The sequence below is a fragment of the Halichondria panicea genome, chromosome 11 (genome assembly GCF_963675165.1).
Source record: "Halichondria panicea chromosome 11, odHalPani1.1, whole genome shotgun sequence".
In the NCBI taxonomy this organism is placed as follows: domain Eukaryota; kingdom Metazoa; phylum Porifera; class Demospongiae; order Suberitida; family Halichondriidae; genus Halichondria; species Halichondria panicea.
Window position 1 is genome coordinate 5,790,245 of NC_087387.1, and position 23,005 is coordinate 5,813,249.

At 41.3% G+C, this 23,005-nt stretch overlaps 3 protein-coding genes and 1 non-coding gene across 6 annotated transcripts; 1 reads left to right on the forward strand and 3 right to left on the reverse strand.

Moving 5' to 3' along the window:
• Positions 1-458: 458 nt before the first annotated feature.
• LOC135344413 (uncharacterized) lies at positions 459-6,116 on the reverse strand. Its single transcript, XM_064541608.1, has 3 exons — positions 5,978-6,116; positions 5,836-5,913; positions 459-5,396 (listed from the first exon to the last, which is right to left on the reverse strand). The coding sequence occupies exons 1-3, from the start codon at positions 6,072-6,074 to the stop codon at positions 805-807; spliced, it is 4,767 nt and encodes a 1,588-aa protein (XP_064397678.1). The 5' UTR covers positions 6,075-6,116; the 3' UTR covers positions 459-804.
• A 3,106-nt stretch (positions 6,117-9,222) lies between these two features.
• LOC135344082 (uncharacterized) lies at positions 9,223-17,763 on the forward strand. 3 transcript variants are annotated; one of them, XM_064541169.1, is made up of 16 exons: positions 9,223-9,495; positions 9,940-10,131; positions 10,410-10,506; positions 10,678-10,741; positions 10,849-11,046; positions 11,549-11,616; positions 11,918-11,981; positions 12,298-12,451; positions 12,640-12,818; positions 13,156-13,945; positions 14,144-14,281; positions 14,636-16,036; positions 16,240-16,384; positions 16,935-17,021; positions 17,202-17,296; positions 17,571-17,763. In XM_064541169.1, exons 1-16 carry the CDS (start codon positions 9,227-9,229, stop codon positions 17,680-17,682), a joined length of 4,053 nt encoding a protein of 1,350 aa, XP_064397239.1. In that variant the 5' UTR covers positions 9,223-9,226; the 3' UTR covers positions 17,683-17,763. The 3 variants fall into 3 exon arrangements, with proteins under 3 accessions (XP_064397239.1, XP_064397240.1, XP_064397241.1); XM_064541170.1 differs by lacking the exon at positions 9,223-9,495 and adding an exon at positions 9,546-9,630; XM_064541171.1 differs by lacking the exon at positions 9,223-9,495 and adding an exon at positions 9,557-9,674.
• LOC135344194 (nuclear pore complex protein Nup205-like) lies at positions 17,752-20,966 on the reverse strand. The gene is made up of 8 exons (XM_064541369.1): positions 20,838-20,966; positions 20,342-20,442; positions 19,889-20,042; positions 19,393-19,634; positions 19,059-19,176; positions 18,604-18,729; positions 18,373-18,521; positions 17,752-18,019 (listed from the first exon to the last, which is right to left on the reverse strand). The coding sequence occupies exons 1-8, from the start codon at positions 20,893-20,895 to the stop codon at positions 17,912-17,914; spliced, it is 1,056 nt and encodes a 351-aa protein (XP_064397439.1). The 5' UTR covers positions 20,896-20,966; the 3' UTR covers positions 17,752-17,911.
• Positions 19,732-19,813, reverse strand: Trnas-gcu (transfer RNA serine (anticodon GCU)). The gene has a single exon. It is a non-coding gene; the product is annotated as a tRNA-Ser (tRNA).
• Positions 20,967-23,005: the final 2,039 nt, after the last annotated feature.

Below are 23,005 nucleotides of genomic sequence, written 5' to 3' on the forward strand. Positions count from 1 at the left end.
TAAAGCATAACATAGACCCCATGTCATCGCTGAAGTAACATCACTCTATAAATAATGGCCATGGCACATGACTCTATCTAATTAACCATCAGCACTTCCATCACGCCCATTTGCCCTATACTTATACTATGATTCGTATAACAACCTGCAGTACTTTCAAAACCTGCCTATAATTATAATGGTACCTATTACGCCAGTGTAATTCTCACTCAAAAATGTGCCTATCATGCTTTATACCAGCATAATCTACCAACCCCTATACTATATATACTCCTGACACAATCTCGGAGGTGTTTGATGACTTCCCATTTCCAGTAACACACTGTTATTCTTTACGTAAGATAGCAAATGGGGATCTAAATTCAATTCGGATGATTGGGGTTCGGATCATCGAGGTGCAACTGTCACAGGACTTTCAGGAAAAAGTAGTGAGTGGGCAGTTATTTGATATAGGTGGTTCGACGGTAAAAACAAACAATAAAACTACATGCAATTAGGAATTGTCTATACAAAGTATACCATAATTATACTTAGATCATGCTTGCCATATATACTGCAATCTGATTGGCTAAAGGAAGTGTTCTATCCAACTTAGAAAATCATGTATCAAAAATTAGATAAGAACATTCAATGGCTAGATACTCATGGTTGCTATGATCTATAGACACTGTTTAGCCACTTGATTTATAGAAGCCCTCAGGGCTAGTAGAACTCTCACTACGTTCGGGATACTACAACCAGCCCTTTGGGCTTCTAGAAACTTCCTAAACAGTGTCAAACTATTATATATCTAAATAACACAGTTCACACTTCATTACGTATGTGGCCGATTTGTGTGCATGAAACAACAGGACAATGGTTGACTCTTGTAGGGGGAGGGGCAGGTCTGTAGTCCTCTGTGGTGACGGGGGCTAGCTCATCCATGTAGGAGAGTCTCAGCTGGTCCGGCCTCGTGGCTGGTCTGATGATGGGAGGAGTGATGTAACGATCAGGGTCAGCTTCTTCCATGACTCCATCAGGGTAAGGTGGGTCCACTGGGTCTCTTTGTTCATAATCATCTACTATATCACTTTCATTGACTACCGGATGATACATTTCTCGAATATTGTTGGCTCGTCGGAGTTTCATGTCTGCAACACTAGCTCTTAAGTTGCTTAAGATGTCCTCTATCCTCAGCCATGTGTTACTCTTCTTGAGTACGAATTGGTGAAAATGATAGCAGAGTGTTATTACAAATAGAGTGAATGATATAGCCATCGATGTATTGGCTAGTGTTGACTGATCTTTCGTGGTATCTTTGACAATGAAGGCGCCATTTGATAGAATAGCAACATTGAGTAGATAGAGAGTTTCAAGGGAACCACAGATTGTGTTGTTATACAAACGATTATTCAATAGTTTCCAAACAATCAGTCCAACTGATAGAACCCCAGATGATAGTATAGCGAAAGACGTGTTTGAAGTCATGGAAACTACTAGATTATGGAGGATCAGAGCAAAGAGGAGCAGTCCCACCCAGTAGCGATGCTTGGGAGTGAATGGAGCATGGTATGTATCCATGAAGCCAATGTACTTTGTGTTCTTGGTCCATTTCATAACTTTTGAACAGTGCGGAAACCATTGTCCAAAAATGAGCAGTATAGTGAACAATCCACCCACAATGAGGATTATGGCAGCAGCAACAAACCGAGGGATGTGTTTGGTAGTGAAGTATTGCACATTGCCATCATACAACCAAACACTGTTGGTTGAACCATCAGGATAATCCAAGACCCTGTTTTGTAGTGCAGCAATGATAAACTGTAAGAGTTTGGAATAAGAGAGTAGGACAAGTGTGCCTAGGGCAGCAACTGGGTTCCTGTTGGAGAGGAGCTTTGCAAATGAGTCACAGTACTTGCTCAAAAGTATTATTAACAACATCAGAAGAAACATGTAAGCTGGAAAGACAAGTTGAAGGAGCACTTTCGATTGAGAGCTCATTCCATTGTAAAAGCATGTCTCAATACCCAAGTCAAGATTCACCCATGATACGAAAACTGTTAAAAAATTGCTTAAATTAGGTAAGAAAATTGACCTATTAGCTGCTAGTATGTTAGCATAGAAGATGAGGCCATGAATCTTTCCAGTTGCTACAGTAATGTTCAGCACAAAAAGTAAAGCAACTAGCAATATACCAGCCAGCGCAAATGGTATTAGTAGAAGAAGGTAAAGATCAGAGCATTCTTTACATCTTGACGTAGCCAACACAAGACTGAGTCCTGGTTCACATTCTCCACATAAGACACCACTTCGATTGTAGGCACACTGTTCGTCAGGACTGCTCAGACTGATGGTGACGGGCCTTTCTACACAATAGTCAAATGTACAGTTGCTAATAACATATCCTGTTCCGTTGGTAGTATTTATGAATTCTATCCATATGTTGTTATTATTTTCGAGTTTAATAGTCCCATTTTTCTTAGAGCACTTTTTTATCTGATATGGTAGCAAGTCTGGATCACAGTCACACCGGCACTCAATATCGGACTGAATTGGCTTGAGTCCAATAGGGCATGTGCAGAGTTCAAAAGAAATATTAATAAGTTTTCTTGAAATTCCCGAATTGTTGCATGGACCCTCGGCATAGAGTGCCACTTGAGCAGAGCTGTCTTGCGAGAATACATTGTACTTTAATTCTGTGCACTGATTGCCAACTTCCTGTTCTGTCTGTCCTTCTTTGAGACGACCAACACCACTCTTACTGACAACAGAACTGTGAATTGTGGCACTCATTGCATTTCCAACTTGGTCAACAGCCATAACACTGATTTTAAATGTGTGTCCCTTTTTTGTAGAAATATAGTCATCACTGCAAAAATGTATTTGAACAGGCCAAGAAGAGATCGATAATTTGGTGGAGGACTTTATGGTGTTGTTTATGTATTCCAATGCATTTGCAGAATTGTCATATTCAGCATTTTGACTTGCTGTACACCTGTCCAACAGACCTCCATAGATATCTGCTCCTGGCTGGATGATAGCTGTGTTTTTAGTCATGAATGTGTTGAAATAGTTTAGATTAAAGCTGTACTCGTACAGTTGAATTGTTTGAATGAAGCAGTCAGCAAGAATAGTCTGAGTATCATTAGTGGTGGTGGCCCCTCCTCTACAAGTACTACTCTCAGTGTCATCTGCCACAAATATCCCCCCTCCGTACTGAGCCGAGTTGTTGTTAATCAGTAACTTGACATTATACAATTGATGCTGAGGCATGATCGGTAAACTTTCAGGGTCTAGTTTAAATAGGTACAGTTTCGAACTGTGCTCTAGATACACTCCACCACCTTTAGCAGTTGCTGTATTTGTGTCAATGGTGACGTATGATTGAGTAAGTGTAATGGTTGTAGCAATTGCATAAATACCTCCACCATTCGTAGCAATGTTGTCATCAATCTCACTTGGTTTATTTGGAGGAATCGGTCTACCATCTGGATCCTGCATTAGCACAGATTGGAACTCAACTCTGCTAGAATATGCATAGATTCCTCCACCATCCTGGTGTGCTGTGTTGTGATCGATTTTTAGTGATTCATTTACAAAGAGTGTACTCTCTCTCAGAAATATCCCTCCTCCGTAGGTAGCCATGTTGTTGGTGATGACCACTCCTTTTGTGTTAATGTACATTTGACTCTGGATAATGCTGATAGCTCCACCAAACACACCATGATTGTTACTAAGTGTTGTAGGTCCATTAAACTCAACTCGACTAATGAAAGCATAGACAGGGCCATTGTTATTGCTGACAATATTCGATCCAGTGAATTTCACATGAGACTGCAAAATGTTAAAACTGACCATGGCATTGTTATTAGTAATGTTAGTGTTGTTGATGATCAAGGTGGCTGTTTGTAAAACTTCAATTACTCCACCTTTATTACCTCTGTTGTTTGTATGCGTACTGATCACACTATCGTCTAAGTCAACAGCTGCACTAGTTGCTCTACCATAGTCAGCAATGTTATTTGTCAGCTCACTGTTGGAGATGGACGCACTACTTGTGGAAACTCTAATCGCTCCACCCGTTGAAGCACTATTATTTGACAGTGTGCTGTTGGAGATGTACATATTGCCTGAGTTAACACTAATCGCTCCACCATCAAATTTAGCTCTGTTGTTTGTCAGTATGCTGCCGGAGATGGACACACTGGCTGAATTATTCAAGCTACCTGATCCGGTAATTTGAATCGCTCCACCTCTTGAAGCTCTGTTATTTGAAAGTGTGCTGTTGGAGATGGATACATTGGCCAATTGAACACCAATCGCCCCGCTGTTGGAAATGGGTATACTAAATGGGTAAACATAAATTGCTCCACCCTCGCCAGCTCTGTTGTTTGTCAGTGTGCTGTTGGATATGGACAAACTACTACCTGCGTAAACAAAAATTGTTCCACCAGCACCAGCATTGTTGTTTTCCAGTGTGCTGTTGGAGATGGACACACTATTACCTGAGTAAACAAAAATTGCTCCTCCACCACCAGTACTAGCATTGTTGTTTGACAGTGTGCTGTTGGAGATAGACACACTACTACCTGAGTAAACAAAAATCGCTCCACCACCATCAGCATTGTTGTTTGTCAGCTCACTGTTGCAAAAAGACACATTACTGCCTGATTCAATACAAATCGCTCCACCTAATCGAACAGCTTTGTTATTTGTGAAGTTACACCAAAAGATCACTACAGTACCAGATACCACTCTAACTGCTCCTCCAGTCACAGCACTGTTGTAGTTGAACTCCGTGTTTTTGATCAATGCGTTGTGTGATTGAATGTCAACTGCACCTCCATCATTTCTACTGAATTTGCTATTTGTTATGTACACATCATCAGCCTCAATGTGCAGTGCCCGACCAGTGTTGTTCGTATTCACAAAGAGAGTGCTCTCAATCGTTGCAGTTTGAGTATTAGTAATCTTCACTACTGGTAGGGTCTCTGCCGGATTGAGTAATTCAAAGTCCATAAAGGTACAGTGATTGATATAGACATTGTGGGCACCGTCAATGATCAAACCTTGATATGAGTTTTGTGGTGCAACCTTCGCTCCAACGAAACCCAAGTGTTCAATATATAATTCAGTAGTACTAACAAAACATATCTCACCATTGCTGTTAAATCTGACTACAGTTGTACTTGTGTTTCGGCCGGTAATATGCGCATGTGAGAAGTTACGAATAAATAGCTGCTCAGTTAGCACATGATCTCCAGGTAGAAAGCTCAAGGTGAGATTGTCTCCACCAGATAACAGGTCTGTTTGAGCAAGCTGCTCGAGAGTAAAACAAGTTCCATTTCGATAGTCATGACACAAATCGGTTGAATCCACTGGCACAATGTGATAGTGCTCACTCCTGGTAACAGTAGCTAGGGACAGAAGCAGTACTAATGGTAACTCGTTCAGAACATTTCTAGACAGCATATCTGAGGTGCATATATATAATTATGTTACTGACATGTACTCTGCTCCCAGAAGGGCTAAATAGTATTTACTTATACCCTATTGATTATAAAGCCATGCAGTAGCTGAGGCTCTAGCTTTAACTAGGACGGGCACAACATTTTCTCCTATGTTTAAACTGTTGTACTTCTGCAGGGATAGGTAAAACTAACTACATAGCTAGTTTGTAGAGCTATATTCTTATATGCACGCAAATAATTATCGTAGATCTATATTATAGATATTGAAAAAGTGCTATCCTTTAATAAAGGATAACAGATGCACCAACACTACCAGCAGGTGAGTATATAATTATACTATAGGTCTATATAAAGGCTTTATAATTATAAGAGCTAGTATACTCACCTGCTGGTAGTGTTGGTGCATCTGTTAGTTCTGTTGTTGGCATTGTTATTGGTGGTGTTTCATGACCTAGTTCACTGCCTGCATGTGCATGCAATTTATTATAGTGATCACTAAATCTCAAGCCAATATATAGCTCACGTACCTCGTGTTGTGGGCAGTGTTGCTGTTTTCTGTGCTCTTGCACTATAGCTGATGACTACGACCATCAAGAGATAGAGGCTGAGTTGCTTCATGATCATAATTATGAATCAGTGTTGTTGATCTCTTCTCTGTTGTATACAACGGTCTATATAATTATTATAACTATTTATATAGCTTCCTGCAGCTTTGCTTTGAACCTGCATGTGACTACCTTACATGTGCAGTAGACTCTTGCTGAGAGTGATTTAAACTGTATAAACACGGAAGATTGTAAGATTCATATAACAGTTGTTTATAACAAAGCGTTAGGTCCGTTTGTGTAGTGTTTTGTGTGATTCTAGTCAGTGGTAGGGGTTGGTAGATTATGCTATAGTATAATTTTGAGCATAATAGGTAAATTTTTTGGTGAGAATTATGCTGGCATAATATAGGTACATTTATAACAATTAGTATAATTAATAGTATGGCTAAGAGTGCAATATGGGATTAATAGCACGAGTAATAAGCAATGGCAAGGATACTAATTGCACGAGGCGTAGCCAAGTGCTATTAACCTTGCATGCCAGTGCTTGTTATGAGTGCTATTAATCCCTTATTGCACGAGTAGCCATACTATATTGATTGTTATCGTTTGTGATGCAGTTTTAAGGACATTTTTAGCTGCAGTTTCAGTAAAAAAATTAGCTGCGGCCGTTATTCGAACGTGCGGTCATCAAGGCAGTAACTGCACGTCGTTAATGACGACGTGCAATTACTGCCTTGACGACGTGCAATTACTAATACGCGATTAATCACTGTACGAATCACAGTGAATAATAGGACAACATGCGATTATGAGAATAATAGGCAGGTTTCACAGATTCTTAAATACTGGTCAGTATATATATACGAGTCATATAAAAATTATTACACCTGGTCTGTACATGTATACGTATACTATATAATTATAAGTATATACAATTGGAATTACTGGTCTCGGGTTAATTATCTCCTTGCAATTCTAATAGATATAGAGTCACGTGGTAATCATTTATAGTTTGATGTTACTTGTGCGATGACTGCGGTCTATGTTGTGCTTTGGAGGAATAATGTGGGAATAATAGGCAATTTAAAGACAATTTGGAAAAGAATAATAGGCTGTTTACTTGAGCATAAAAGAATAGCATATAATAGGTAATATCTCGAGCATAATCTACCAACCCCTAGTCAGTGGTTCGTGTTTCCTAGCTTGCAATGCACATTTCCTTGTTGCATTGCATGTACAGTATTGCTTGTTGTGGTCAGACGTCAAGTCAAAGCATTGCACTATATTGTTGTAAAAATGCCTGCGTGATATCAACAGGATGTGGTCTGAACGATATTGCCATGCATGTAGGATGCAGATTGATTAAACCTAAAGCATGCATGCACCACCCACCACCTTAGTAGCTTGCATTGTTTTTAGAGTGCATTGATGCAGCGAAGCCGGGTAGAATCTAGCCTCCTTCACCGGCCTCCACTTTCCTAAGTGAAGTGGGAAGTGCGGCCTGGAATCGAGGATATAGGTAGAATCATGCAATCATAAGGTATAATCCTGATAATTACACCAGCAGTACAATATACATGCATACATGTACCCAGTAACAATAGAAAGTGAGTACCTTAAGGTGACATAATTATTTTCACAGGTATACATGTAGATTTGTTAGACCCAATAATAGCGTCTGCAATTTCCGTAAGTTGTGAAACTGTATATGCAGCTGCACCGCTAGCTAAAATGGATTTGGCAATTCTAATTATGCATGCATGTGGTTTCAAATTGTTGCTGTATAACCATGCATGCACTTATCAATCAGGCAAACAGCCACTTAGATTGTAGCCTCCGTCACTGCATGGGCTTCAAGACACTGCACAAGTATATAGCTCATCACAATTAAATAGCACAATGTATAGGAACTAAAGGTATAAAAGTCAAGTCATGAGTGCATGTGCAAGGAAATACATGCTTGATGCTAACTATAGTTCAGTAGTTGCTTAAGCCTCCCGACTCACTATTTTAACCTCAGTTTCTAACGTAGCTGTTGTCTGTTGTCAAGGTGAAGAGGAATTAGAAACAGGCTTTAAAACTTCAGTCAAAACCATCAAAGCTTCTGTCTGAGAGGGAACCCAAGGAACTCCCTCTACATCCGCCATGCACTGACACAGCGTGGGTTGATAATTAGTGTTCAAAATGCTAGAGCTGCACTGCGCCTGTCGTACCTCCTGGACCTCTGGTGTGTGAATATTAGGTTTCTCCCCTCACCATGCACACGAGTGTTTTTATTCTATGCTTTGGCCTGACATTGTGTGAATGTTAGGTTTCTTTCCTCACCACACGGGTGTTTTTATTCTATGCTTTGGCCTGACAATGTGTGGATCTTAGGTTTCTTTCCTCACATGGTTTTAACCCGAGGAGATCCGACACGAGTACCTCGATTATAGGCGTTAATTAAAGTCACATGCAACAACACTTGACTTGAATTTGCACTTGACCAAGCCTAATCAAGCCTGATCGAGGTACTCGTCATACCTTCTCTGGTTTTAACCAGAGATGCACATGCATATAGGGTTATGTAGTCATTATTTTTTAATATCGCTGTAACCACATATAGATCTATAGCTATTATGAATACCATTAAGCACTTGAACGTTCAAATATCTAAGTCTGCAAGCTAGACTTACACCATAAATGACTTCAGCACAGCCTCAGGGAACAGCTCCATATGCATTGAGAATGGTCCAATTGAAAGTGTCTTGCATGATTATGCCTCATTTTGAGGTAACGCTATATACACCCATGCATGCAAATTATTTTGCAGTAATTTTGCTTCTCTTCCCCACTGGCCTACCACACTGACACAGCCACCCTGTGATGACAATTCATTGGGAAGCTCAACAAATTGAGTGGTGCAAGCTACGCTATGCTAATGCCTCTCGCCATATGTTTTGCTTTTAGAGTGTTACATAATTATAAAAGCCGCAGAGGTATTAGTTTGCTTGTATAATAATGCTTTTTTGCAATTGTTTACAATCTTTTCTAGATTATCATGTCTTCAGACAACTGAACTTCAAGGTATAATAATGAGACAATGCTAATTGCTCCAGCTCGGGTACAGATCGACAAAGTAATGGAACGGTGTGGTAAATATCGTTAAGGAAAGAATTGAAAGATTGTCGTGAAGAAAAGGGTGTGTCACTATTGTCACATGACTCCACATGGTTATTTCCGCGCATGCTCAGAACCCCCAATGCAAATGGTGGGAATCACAAAGTTCTTGAAACCAACGGAAATTTACATCGTAACACTATAGAATGGACACCGTATGATACCATACGGGTACCAGAATCGTCTGGACAAAAATTCGGATCTCTGCTATTATTTTGCAGCCTCTATATTGGACCAAGGGCTGCAAAAATGGAGTCTAAAAATTTGAGTCTCAGTGCCTCAATGGAAAAGGAGGGTTTTTTGGACCAACTCAACAATTTCCTCACGAAGTCTGGGTGAGTTGTCCGTGTAATTATTGAAATGGTGGGCGTGGGCAATCAGCTAAGAACGTTTCTAGGCGGAGTTAATTGCTCTAGCTAGTCAAAAGAAGAGTTTCTTGAACTTTTGTAGATCAACTCAATGGGCTTGTGGTGTGTCTCCTCTGTGTGTGTGTGTGTGTTTGAGGGTTTGTCCGGTAACGAATTGATTTGTGAATATTATGTTCTGTGTACATGTACTTATGCTTACTCACACACACAACGAAGTAGCCCCCACACATACGCACACACACACACACACACACACACGGCCACCACACACACACACACTGACCCCCCTCACACACCTCACACACACCCACACACACATACGTACGCACACACACACACACACACCCCACCACACACACACACACTGACCCCCCTCACACACCTCACACACACCCACATACACACACGCAGCACACCCATTAAACGTATTCCGTTGCTGGGAGGGCGTGAATTGGATCTATGTCATCTCTTCCACAAAGTCCAGAGCCTCGGAGGGTCAAAGGTCGTCAGTGAGCGTCGGTTATGGGGAGAAGTGGCTCGTAGCTTCAAACTACCTCCGTCCGTCACAAGCGCTTCGTATGCCGTACGACAAAACTACATGAAGTGAATATTTAACCTCAGGTTTTGTGTATAAGTTATTATTTATAGTCTTCAGGGATGTGCTCACACTGGTCGGTGGTGGTGGTTGTACCAACCACCTCTAGACACAAAATAACTACTTCCAAGGCCTAGTTTACAGCATAGAATAACTTATACCTAAAATCTTATACCTTTTAGGCCTAATAAGAGGCAAATGAGTGTATGGAGTTGAGAGAATCGTTACCACCACAGACACTTTATTGTTTACTAAATTAAACGGTTAACGATTTCTGTCTCTACAGGTTATTGGAGAGGTTTGAGCACTATCTGGCGGACCCGATTGCCAACGATCCTCTCATTGCACCAATGCCACGCCCACCAGCCACACCCCCAACCAAGGTACCACCCACAACACTGAGTAGTCTGGTGTTGTATAATTACCTTTTAATGTTCTAAACATCACTATTATATATTTATATTTAATGGCCTTAACTCAATTAGTTGCTCTGATTTTCTACAACGGTAATTCAAAACGCTATAACATATACACAACACATTATGCTCGTTCAGACGTTACCATGGACACCGCTGATACTCGATTCTCTTCAAGCCACACCCAATTCCCAGAAAAGAGGTACTGTTACCCACACACACGAAATCATTGTCATAATTAATTATTAATAATTGTTTGGCAGTATACACTTGTACATTATCTGGTCCATATGTAACCCCCTCGTACAGGAAGTGGACACACCCTCTCTGTCGACCGATTGGTCCGTTCCCTGCTCTCCGGCTATCCGAACGAAGTCGATTTCAGTTTCAATATTCTCACTATTCTGTCGCACAATGAAGGGGGTGTGGTCTTGTCCGAGGCTAGCGGACTCACGGAGCCACGCCTACTAGCAGTGATGCTGGCACATGTTGGATTGTTCTCAGGCGGTAAGATACATACAAGGACATCAATTATTACCACCAGAATTTTCTTATCAGTGTCTCTATTTCCAATCTATATTCCAATCTTCAATTTCAGCATATCAATTTGCCTCTGTTATCAAACTAGAGGTTGTTTTTTTGCCTCTGTTTCATGTAGTAAACTAGAGGTGGTTGTTTTTCTTTATTTTTCTTTAGAGGTGGTTAGTACCAACCACGACCACCGACCAGTGTGGGCACATCACTGACTGTTGTGCCGTAACAGTGGATGATGGCTGTATTATATAAAGGAGTAGTCTGCTAACACAGCAGGTCCAAACTCATGCTATGGAGACTTTGGGGCCTATTTTATAACCTGGCTGTATTATAGAGGGTGACCTGCTTATAGGGACACCACAATACACTGGCTTCACCTGTATATAGACACACTGTGTACTGCTGCAATGCATGACATGTGTATAGTGCGTCTTGGCCTGTGTCGAATATGATCCATTTACTTACTAAATTACAGATGACCCAGTTTTGGAGGAGGTATATCACGAGAGCTGGTACAAAGAGTCCGAGACTGACTTCATCCAGGTGAGCACACTACACCCACTCACACTACTCACACCCACCCACTCACACTACTCACACCCACCCACACTACGTCAGCATCATTACCACTCTGAGGTCTATATATAGTTAGGTGTGTGTGTGTACAGTGATGTGCCCACACTGGTGTGGTGTGTCAACCACCTCTAGGCATAAATAACCACGTCTTGGGTGTAGTTCACTACTGTACATGTTATAGAGGTGTGTTCAATTGACCACTTGGGCACATCACTGCATACATGCGCAGTCTGTGCCAACTTCATAAATAATGTGTTTCTTGCTCCAGTTTTGGGAGTTGACAGTGCCAGAGTGGATGTTTGTGTCACTGCTCGACAGCTCTGTCTCAAGAGGTGAGCTGCTGTCAAATGATTGATCTTTTAGACAGCTATATAGTTTACTAATGAAAAAAGTGTGTTTAATTTGTTGATTAAGCACCTATGACCACTTAGAATATTTTGGACCACTTAGAATATTTTGGACACATCCCTGTACATGTACACCAGAGGACGACATGAGTACCTCGATTAGACTTGGTCATGTGCAAAATTCAACAGTAAAGTCATTGTTGCATGTGACTAATTACCTCAATTTTAGCGTATTCGAGGTACTCGTGTTGCTGACTGTACACTGATGCAATGTATGTGTTTCTCCCCCACACTGCTACAGCTTCGTATGTTCCTACTCTCTTCCACCCACACACCGCCCCCCCTGACTCGAGTGTGGAGTGTCTCCGTGTGACCCAGCTCATCAGTGTACTCAGAAACTTGTCCTTTTCTCAAACACAAGCTAAAGAGTTGATCAACAACTACACCGTGCTCAGGTATATACTGTAGCTAGCCGTGTGTGTGTGTGTGTGTGTGTGTGTGGGCGTGGGTGTGTGTGCGTGTGTACAGTGTATCATGTGATGACTGTATAGCGGGTATAATTATTTGGCGAGCATAATTATAATTGTAATCTATTCAGTTCTAAATATCAATTAATTTATAAATATCACTTTCTCTCTGATAGATTTCTGCTCTTATGTTCCAACAATCGTCTGCCGTCTATCAAGTGTTTAGGTCTCGAGACTCTGGCCAACCTGGCCCCCTACACCACCCTCCCACCTTACACTTCTCACACAGCAGAGATACTACTGGGAACAGTGTACGAGTGCATACTCTCTCAGGACAAAGCACAAGTGCTCAAAGGTGAGGACCACACTGGTCAGTGGTGGTGGTTGGCTAACCATCTCTTAAGCTTTGATTAGTTTACTACACAATAGAAGCAAATTCGTTTGACAACGAAGGTTTAATATCAAATTCTGCCACTACAACTTGTTGTGTGAAGACTATCCGTGTTTTGAACTGAAATAGAATTGAAAAATAACACTTCTGGCCACATCAGCTAATCATAATAATGAAGATCTTGGCACTAGTGAGCTTTCTGTTTACTGGTGGCATTTTGAATACTAACATGTAGCTACATGCACATGTACTCTACCACAAAAAATGTCTGTATCTCATTTCTCTGTATTTTTCTCACTAGGTATTGAGATCTTGGGAGAATTAAGCTGGACCTCGTGCAATATGCCACGCCTACTAGCCACACCCACTGACGTCTACAGTCGCATATTCAAGCTTCTACTCGTACCTGACGCACTAATACTCCTCGGTTGTCTAGACGCTCTTTATAGCCTCACATTCTCATCTCCAGAAATGGGCCGAAATATTCTAACAGTCGACAGATCAGTGCAAGTCCTGGTCAACGTACTGATGGTGAAAACGGAAGATCTTAGTAGCAATATGCTCAAAAATGTGAAGCTTTTCGAGAGAAAAACTGTCTCACAATCTACATCAAGCAAATCCACTACTATTGATACAACAAAATTTAAATCCGTTTCACATGCTCAGCCACCGAAATCGATCAAAATTGGTAACACCACGATCCCTACTCTGAAATTACCGGCTAAATCACAGGGGCAGTTAAACTCCTCCTCATTGTCCAGAGCCCTCACTACCAGCAATCAAGGATTTATACCAGTGCTTACGATACAGCAGTTGCAAGAACTATTGTCGAAATCAGTACCGAAACCTGTTTCCATGACAGCGAGTGGAAATGTGAAGGTTAATGTATTGTCTAGTAGTGTGTCGTCTACTGGGGTCGTAGGTCAGAGTTCGATTGTGACTACCGCAATGTCAAAGTTTATAGGTCAGAGTTCAATGACAAGTGTTGCACCGGCAGCAGGTCAAATTACGAAGACTCCAACTGCCATTATCGACACACTGATGTCCAGTAGTGGAGGTGGGGACAGTGGGAGTGCCTTCACTCATGTGTGGTGAGTGTGTACAGTGGTGTGGGCGTGTGTACATTGTATAGTGGTGTGTGGGTGTGTTCCTTTATATAGCAGATTATTCGTAGGGAAATTGTCTCAAAAATTAAATCTTGTTTTTATTGTTTCCTATGCAGCAGTATCATTATTTGGATGATATATAATATAATTATATAATCATTATTTTTCATTGCTCTATCGTAGGTTGTCTACTTCGTACGAGGTGTGTGGTGGTTCGTACATGTCCCCCCTGGAGATGTACTCCAGTTACCTCAAGGCCGTGTCAGAGTTCAAAGGTGCAGTCAAAATGGCCTCACTCGCTGACTTCAACAATGTCATCAAGTAAGACATGTACATGTAACTATGAGTACCCGTGGCCGTAATTTGAATACATTTACATGAATGTAGGAATGTACAATTTCACGAAGAATTTTTAGCCTTGGAAAAGTTATCTGATGATGATTCTGCTAAGATCAGTGATTGCTCCTGTGTCCAACTGCTCCGTTTTGTGGGAAAAGCATGAGCTATATAGCTTTAGTGATTGGTCTTTTTAGGGAGGTAACTCAGTGCCCATAACTTGAGTGAGGATTGTCTGATTTCACAATGTAATTTAGTAGCTTGGTTTAAGATGGTACACTGCACATGTTTAGATTACTGGTTGCATATGTACTATAATGTGTTTCAACCCCCTCACAGGACTGTTTTCCCGGACTCTCTCTCCACTAAGATCACTGTGGCTGGTACAACTGTCTATATGGTCGCTGGGATCGCTAAGAAAACCACACCCACTAACAGATCACGTGATACCATCACTATAGTAACCAGCTCGACAAAACCAATTAACATTGACAGTATTCGAGGATCTACTACCACCGCTGGACTTGCTACTAGTCTGACGAGTTCTATAACCAGTTTGACGAGTTTAACAACACCTCAAAAACCTCAAGCTCTCACCAAGGTTCTTCAGAGTGGGGGTACGCCCATTCAAAAGTCCGGAGTTCAAAGGTCAGAGTCTAGGCCAGCCTCTCCACTCACTGTTGCTAGAAAGGCATTGGATTTGCCGACAGCAGAGGTCAAAGGTTGCCCAAACGCCATCTCCAATATACCGAATGAACATATTAATATTGAAACCAAAGGAGGTCAAGAAAAACTTTTTGCTGGAGATAAAATTGCCAACAACATTTCATTATCACATGGCCACGGTATCGCGTTAAGTAACCACATACAAGATGGAGATTTTGAGGCACCAGTTTCGAAAAAATTGCGTTTGGAGGAATTGTTGTCAAATGAAGTGATTGATATCGACAAAACCCTGAAGAGTATGAATGGGCCGACAAGTGAGATCCTCTTGCCTGATAAGACCACCTCTACCCCTATGGAGTGCGACACCAACCATACCACCACACCCCCTGCTAAACACTCCATTGCATCTGAGACATTTTTTAATTCATCTTCTAGTAAAGATTCGAACCTCTCCAGCCCAGTTGGTGCATCATTATCCCCATCTGTGCAGACCCCCCTCTCCTCCAGCACTACTGTGTCTCAAGTGTCCAGTGGTGACCTCTCCTCAACCAGTGGGTCATCGCTGCAGTCTGACACCAACTCATGTAAAGAACACTCGAGTATCGGCTCAAATATTCGAGAAATCAGTCCATTATCAGTGACTAGTTTAGACCGCACTTACTCCCCCTCTCCACAGTCTGCTAGGAGTTCCCCTATACCCACAATCGCATCATCGCTACAATTAGAGCTATCTAATACCAGGAAAACCGAAAGAAATATTGACAATTTAACAAAAACTATGACGGAAAATGTAACTATGACAACGGGTATTGCTACGACAACTGTTTCCATGGCTACACTCTCTAAATTGATTACCCCTCCACTGTCTACTTCTATTTCAAATTCATCCAACATATCTCTACCCCCTGTCATTGCAGCGAGTGACGTCTCTGCAGCTAGCTCCGATCATGTGACTGGCGGTGTTAACAGTGGGATCAATAGCAATCAAGTTGACACGATCAAATCAGCTCAAGTTGATGCGGTGGTTGTTGGTGATATAACTAGACCAATCTGTCTATGGGGAGGCTGTGCAAGGTGAGCTCTCTGTACTGTGTGCCATTATCTTGTCACTTTTATTGTGCCTAAAAGTCAAAGTTTTTCCATAGCATGTGTCTGTACCTGTGTTAGCAGGCCACCCACCACTATACACCTGTTAGTCTGCCCCAAAGGCCACCCAACTGTACAAGAATTAGTATCCAAAATTTCAAGCTCCATACTTGTTTCTGTCTTGTGTGCAGTGTACGATCCAACTGGGCAGAGCTGTTCCATCATGTGGTGACCACCCACCTGTCACACCCCCAACCACACCCCTTAGCCTGTCAGTGGACTGGTTGCTCCTCTAATGCCAAGAGAATGGGACCATCTCTCCTCACACACCTTCAGGTACACTCTACGTGTAGAAATACCTCACTCTCTGCTTGCACTATTATCACTCTCACTATTGAATGTGGTGATACTTTGTCTACAATAGAAAAACACTTGTATCCCAAATTTTAGTGTTTCACCTCTGAATGTACATGTGAATTTTGTTATGCCCCAGCAGGGTGTCATACAGGGGGGGGGGGGAAGAGGGATATCCCCCCTAGCTCCAATTCCCCCCCGCTTCAAGTACTAGTTGTATGACTGAGTGTCCATAGCTGGGTATTGAAATAACAGTTGACCTTTTTTTAGTAAGGTTCCTTTTTCATTTCCCCCCTCCACTTCAAAATCCTGGGATGTGTCCAGACACCTTTTTTCAATCCTCTCACATTTGCCTTTGTTATGCATTACTAGTGAACCAGGCCTAAGAAGTGGTTAGTATCGACCACCACTGACCAGTGTGGCTATTTTTACACTTGTATGGTATCTGTTATCATTTATGTTTTTTTCGTACTACATGTACGTGTGTGTGTGTGTGTGTGTGTGTGAGCCTGTCATCCCGCCCCCTCCACAGGGTCACCACTGCAGTCCTGGACCTCCCCCCACTCCTCCCAACATCGCTAGGACGCTACTCAGGATCAAACAAGTCCCAACACTAGCAGTAAGTGCACCAACATCACTCTAGCTTGTGAATGTACATTGTAGTTTCAGGCTCTAAGTTTTGGCTAAAATATTCAGGATAAAATTTCAATAATTTTCGTTCAAAATTCGTTTTTTCTATTTGAAAATTACCCGCTACATGTACATGGAATTACTCTTTTATATTCTCTTTTATCTTCAGGATTTACCGATAGAGAGCTCCCTGACAAAGGCCGTTCATTTGACAGCTGCTCTGGTTCTGAGGAACATGGTGCGATCACTGCCTGAGGCCACATCGTAAGTGTTCTATAGTGTACTTTTTAAATGATGCCATACATGTAGAGTATTACCTCAGCCCACACACATTATTCTGAGAGCAAATTCCAATAATTGTACCGAGGTGGCTTTTTGTTGTAAACAAACCGTTCATTTAATTTGAAATTGAGACCTAGCTGGTCTTCCTTCAGATCTAGAGATGGCTTTTAGAGGGTTCCAGTACTGTCCATGTATTCATTGTGCTTGGTTACAGTATATAGTTTAACCCCAACCCACCCCCTCTTTCCTCACACAGGAAACTCCTCCCCTTTGAAGCTCGGCTCTCGGAGGTGGCGTGTTCAAATAGTGAAGCCAGCAACGCAATATCAGAGACATTATATCTCATGTATCACTCTGAGTTGTCATGACAACCATTACATTATCAATTCTAATACACATACTCATTACTGCTATTATTTATACGCAAAGAAACATCACTTTGAAATGGATTTCATTATAATAATAATTATAGCACTGCACCTAGTGTCAAATTTAAATTAAACTTATAATTACGTATTTCTAAAATTAGTCTAGAAACGTTCAGTACTAAGATTAGTATTTTTCAAGAGTTTCATGGGTCATGTGATAGTCATGTGATCAGATATCTGTTCGGACATCAGCCTTCAGTTTGAGCAGTCTCCTTACTCTCCTCACTAGAGCCTGCACAAACCCAACCCTCAACTCCGCCCTAGCCGAGAACTGAGCCTGTGTGTGTGTGTGTGGTGGGAGGGATAATTACGAGTGTGTGTGTGTGTGTGGTAGTGGGAGGTATAATTACGAGTGTGTGTGTGTGTGTGGTGGGAGAGATAATTACGAGTGTGTGTGTGTGTGTGTGTGTGTAAGGGACTGACTCAGAGCTACGTATAATTATATAGGGACAGTGCACATGCATGTAAGTGTGCAGTGCAGCAACTACTGCATGTATTACAATATTTTGCAAGCGAAAAGCATTTTAGTAGAAATTTGCGACCTGGTCCAACAGGATAATGATGTCATACATGTACTAACTAGCCTGGTCTTTGCAATATTATAGCGACACCATTAGAACCCGTCTGTACCTCTTCCACGTCCAAGAGCTTCTTGAAGAGACCGTCAGTGAGGCTCTTGCCAATGTCTATCTTGAGGGACTCCAGGTCTGCTGCACTCACTCCCTCCCCCACCGAAGACAGGTCAAAGGTCAAATCACCGCTCTGGGTGGCACCATACTCTGCGAACAGAATTATTCATACTTTGCAGATTTTGTCATTGTACAAACACGTATTCATTAAATCTTAGTTTTTGCCACTGACCTTGCAATAGTCTCATAGAGGATCGAGCCATACCCACCATATGGGGGTCAGAGGTCACCGGCTTACAGTGTACGAGGTAGTACTGCAGGTGTCTCCACAACAGGTACAGCAGGTTCTCAATCAAGTCTGATTAATAGGGGTCAGGGGAAATACATACTCGCTTAGAAAATAATTGTATGTATAGCTGTCACAGTGATCAGCAGACTGAAAGAGGCTATAAAGATTTGGGGTCCTGGCTGTATTACAGTATAAGAGGGTGACCTGCTTTATAGGATGATCTGGCTAAGTATGAGCTTTCCCCTTGCAAATGGAATATTTTTGTGAAAAAGCAGTCTGTAATTTTTCTAGGTCTTCCTATTAAGATAGGCCTTCCAATTAAGGGCAGCCACTACAAATACATTTCTTGGTGTGAAAAGTAAACGAAAGCACAAGACAATAATACTTGTATAGGATACATGCGTAGTGCTGTAGCTCTTGCTTCCTGTTAGTGACGAGTTGCTTGAGGCGTTGTCTGGCCACTGTCTGCTGTTGAGCAGGAGAGAGCTTGTCCACAGTCATGTTGGCAGGTAAGAGCTGTACAAGCAAGACTGTTATTGAAAACAATAATACTTGAAATGCATTATTATAAGTCAAATAAAACCGGATTAACAGCTAACCAACGCAGATGCATGTACATAGAGTTGATTTCGATTGTCAACTGGACTCAGCCTGGTTTGATTTCCACCGACCTTGTCACTACATAGCTCTTTAGTACAGTGCATATCCTAAGTAACCGTGACTATCTCATACCGTTCTAACATCTTCCATTCCCAACGTTCCACTTTCTAGCTTCCGGTTCTTCTGTTGATGGGTCTCCAATGACGACCCGTAACCATCCACACACTCTTTCAAGTGCTGAATGAGCAGTCCTAATGAGTGGGGGTGGGCTCCCGACATGGGTGCAAAGGTCGCTCTGCTGGATGGCATCGTTATGGCTTCAGCAAGGTGTGGGGTGAGAAGGATACGACAGTAGGGAGAGGAGAACTCCGTGCCTGTAGAAACAATTGAACATTAGAATTAACTTTGTTACATTATTTATGCACATTGTATAAACAATAATTTTTTTGTCATATCAATAAAAAAAAAATTCGACGAGGATGGGATTGGAACCCACGCGTGCAGAGCACAATGGATTAGCAGTCCATCGCCTTAACCACTCGGCCACCTCGTCTCACATTGAACAGAGAACAATAAGACCACAACCGTGCTAATAGCTTACTTGCACAAAATTCACCCACAAATTCACCTCCAATTGTCATGGCAACTCGGCAGTAGGAGACGAGGTTGGTGGCAATCTGTTGAACGACCAATGAGGCGTCCTCACTGATCATAAGATCCACACCTCTCACACCATCCCCACCCTCGCTCTGGGTCACCTGATTTACGAGTGACTTCCAATTCTGTCGAGAAATAAAATTAAAGTAAATTCACTATTAAAATAACTATCACACAATTTACGCAAGTATAATTAACATAATTATGATGAAGGTACAATTGTTGTTATATATACAGTAACTAACTAATCCGGCCGGCCAACGTATATAGTTTCCTCAAAAGTCGCACAATACAATTTAAGCAACCTCTCAGACCTATATAGTAAACGTAAAGGAAGCGAAACAAATATTGTGCATTGAAAATTGTAGCCACCATTTCTAAACTTCTGGGCACATTACTGCTAGTACTATATACAAATACTGACCTGTTTGGACCAGTACTGTGGTAGTAGTGTGAGCATGAGTCGCTGTAGACGAACCAGACCAGAGCCAATGGGTGTGGCCATTTGGGACGACCAATCATGACCTGCCAAAGCGGAGGAAATGGTTACCATCAAACATCGTATAGTGTTACCGATATATATATACAGTATAACTGGAATTTAGTGGGAGTTTTAATTTGGCGATTTGGTGACGAATTAAAAAAACATGCAGACACAACGTCACTGCTGCAGTAGTGGTTTGAGACGCTAAAAATAAGCGAATTAAGCCGGTTCAAATGGCAATATAATACTCCCCAATGTTCCAGTTATACGGTACGAGTATAGAAACATGTAAAATGTTACATATACTTCACGAGTACAAATATACCTACTTGAAAAAAAGTACTTCAAATATACCTAGTACAGGGGGATACAGAAATACACACATACAATGAGTGAGGGAACAATCAATAATCATAATTATTGTGCCAATATTTACCGACGTCCGAGTGACCAATGACGGCTGTGACGAGGGCAAGCTCTTGTAGTGTTGCCATAGTAACCACCTGATGTTGCTCTTTGAGAACAGTCGCAAAAATCTCAGAGTGCGATCCAATCAAATCTGTCACCTGAAATCACATGACAATGATACAACTAAAGCTGAATAATTATTACTGAAATGTAATAATTTACTACTACTTCAATGTTTTGCGAGTATCATATAATTATTTTGTAGACAAAATTAATAGCGAAAATTTGCACCTTTGAAATTTCCCGCAACCTGTTCTGATTTGATGATCAATCGTTTAAAAAAATAAAATCATGTAGGCAACGTATAAAATTATCTATTTCTGGAGCTGGGATACTTAAATAAGCTGCATTCATGGGTAGAGAAAAATTAGTGAGTTGTGTGGTTTTACTTGGAAAACACCCTATAGCTAACCACCATTTTTTTATGCAAACCAATCACGAAATATTCTCTGGTGGCATTTCAGTTTCTACTGAGATTACTCCACCTTCTGACTGCAGTACAATATATTGTATCAGTTGTTAGAGATGGTCCAAATAATATAATGTGTGTAGTTTGTATGTGTCTGGAATCGTTTGAGAAAACAAGAAATTATTGTTCAAGATGATGTTGCTCTCTCTCATAGTCCTCTGTAGTGCAGTACTCAAATGGCTGATATGCTTGTCCCCGCTCAATCAAATAGCTGGCGTGTTGTCAGTATTATTTTGCTGCTCGTATGGTTGCTGTAAACTTGTTTTAGCTATCAGTCGTTTTACAGTTCCTCGGCTGATAATGTCACTCGGCCGAAAGTTCGAATTCTTCCTTGTGATAACATAAGTTCAGGAAAGTTGGCACACATGTTTTAGGTACACTACACAACAAAGAAGGACTGTTTATTCTCTGAAACCACAAATATTTCCCAAATCACACTACATCCCACAACATATCTCATGATCCCATTGGAATCCCAGAACTAAACTTGTCACTCTTCAAGAGAATGGTATGAGGAACATGATACACAAAAAATTACAGGGAAAAAACAGCGCTTTTTGAGATGTCAGAGTTCAAAGGACACTAATTAGATACAATACCCAAACTTTATCGAGTGAAGCCGTACAACATACCAAATGATGCGGAATTTCTTAGGCAACAAGATGATATACATTCTTAGAATGTTAATGGTTAGAAAGTTACAGTCTCAGAAGCCATATTGTTTACAAACCCAAAATTTTTTCTGATATGTTATCATACCATTCCTCACACATATACCAAGTTTCGTGCAATCTGAAGACGTCACATTTTAAATTTCGTTGAATTGATATGGAATGACCCGTATCTCATTCTAATCCTTTTCATTATCCTGTGAATAGAGACCGTAGTCATTCCTTTATTGAGCTCAAAACTCTTCAGTCTTATCGTGGAAGTGTATTTTCAGTGTATTATTATTCCTGTCAGAAGTTACCAGACTTCTCAGCATTCTGACTAGTTTAGCTTGTCTATTATGACTTCTAATATGACCTGTGCAAGATATATTACCATGTTAGCGAGCCCTTTGATGAGAAGAAGACAAGCTTTGATTCACATTCTCTATGGCCATTTGTCTTGCCTTTCTAAACATTTCTTCATCTTGTGAGATCATTGCCACTCTATGCCACTCGGGAAAAGCATCAATAAACGCAATTACTCCATCCATTTGTTCACGGCCACAGCAGCCTCTCTTATTGGCGCCAATCTCGCACGCAATGTATCCCTAAATAATGATTACATCACCGTAACGCGCCTGGATTCAACCACGCCCATCGTTTCCAATCCCTTTCTCTTCCTTCATCTATGGGTCAACTATCGAAGACTCAACTAGTGAAGACTCAAGTCAAGTGCAGAACACCAAGTGGAGAACACAACTGCTGCTGAGTGACCTTCAGGGCCACGTATCCCTTCAGGGCCACGTATACTACTACTGGAAGAAAGTAGATAAAAAGTGCCGACTCAGCAGTCTTAATCGTGACCAACCTCCCCTTTTTTCTTCATATCAGAGGAGGTCGGACATCACTTGAACTTTCACTAATTATGACCTTTTAATGACATTCCAGGCCAAATTGCTTTTCGTTTTTGCTGACTCAGCAGTAGTGGCTACTGTACTTCTGCTAGTCTCTAGTTTA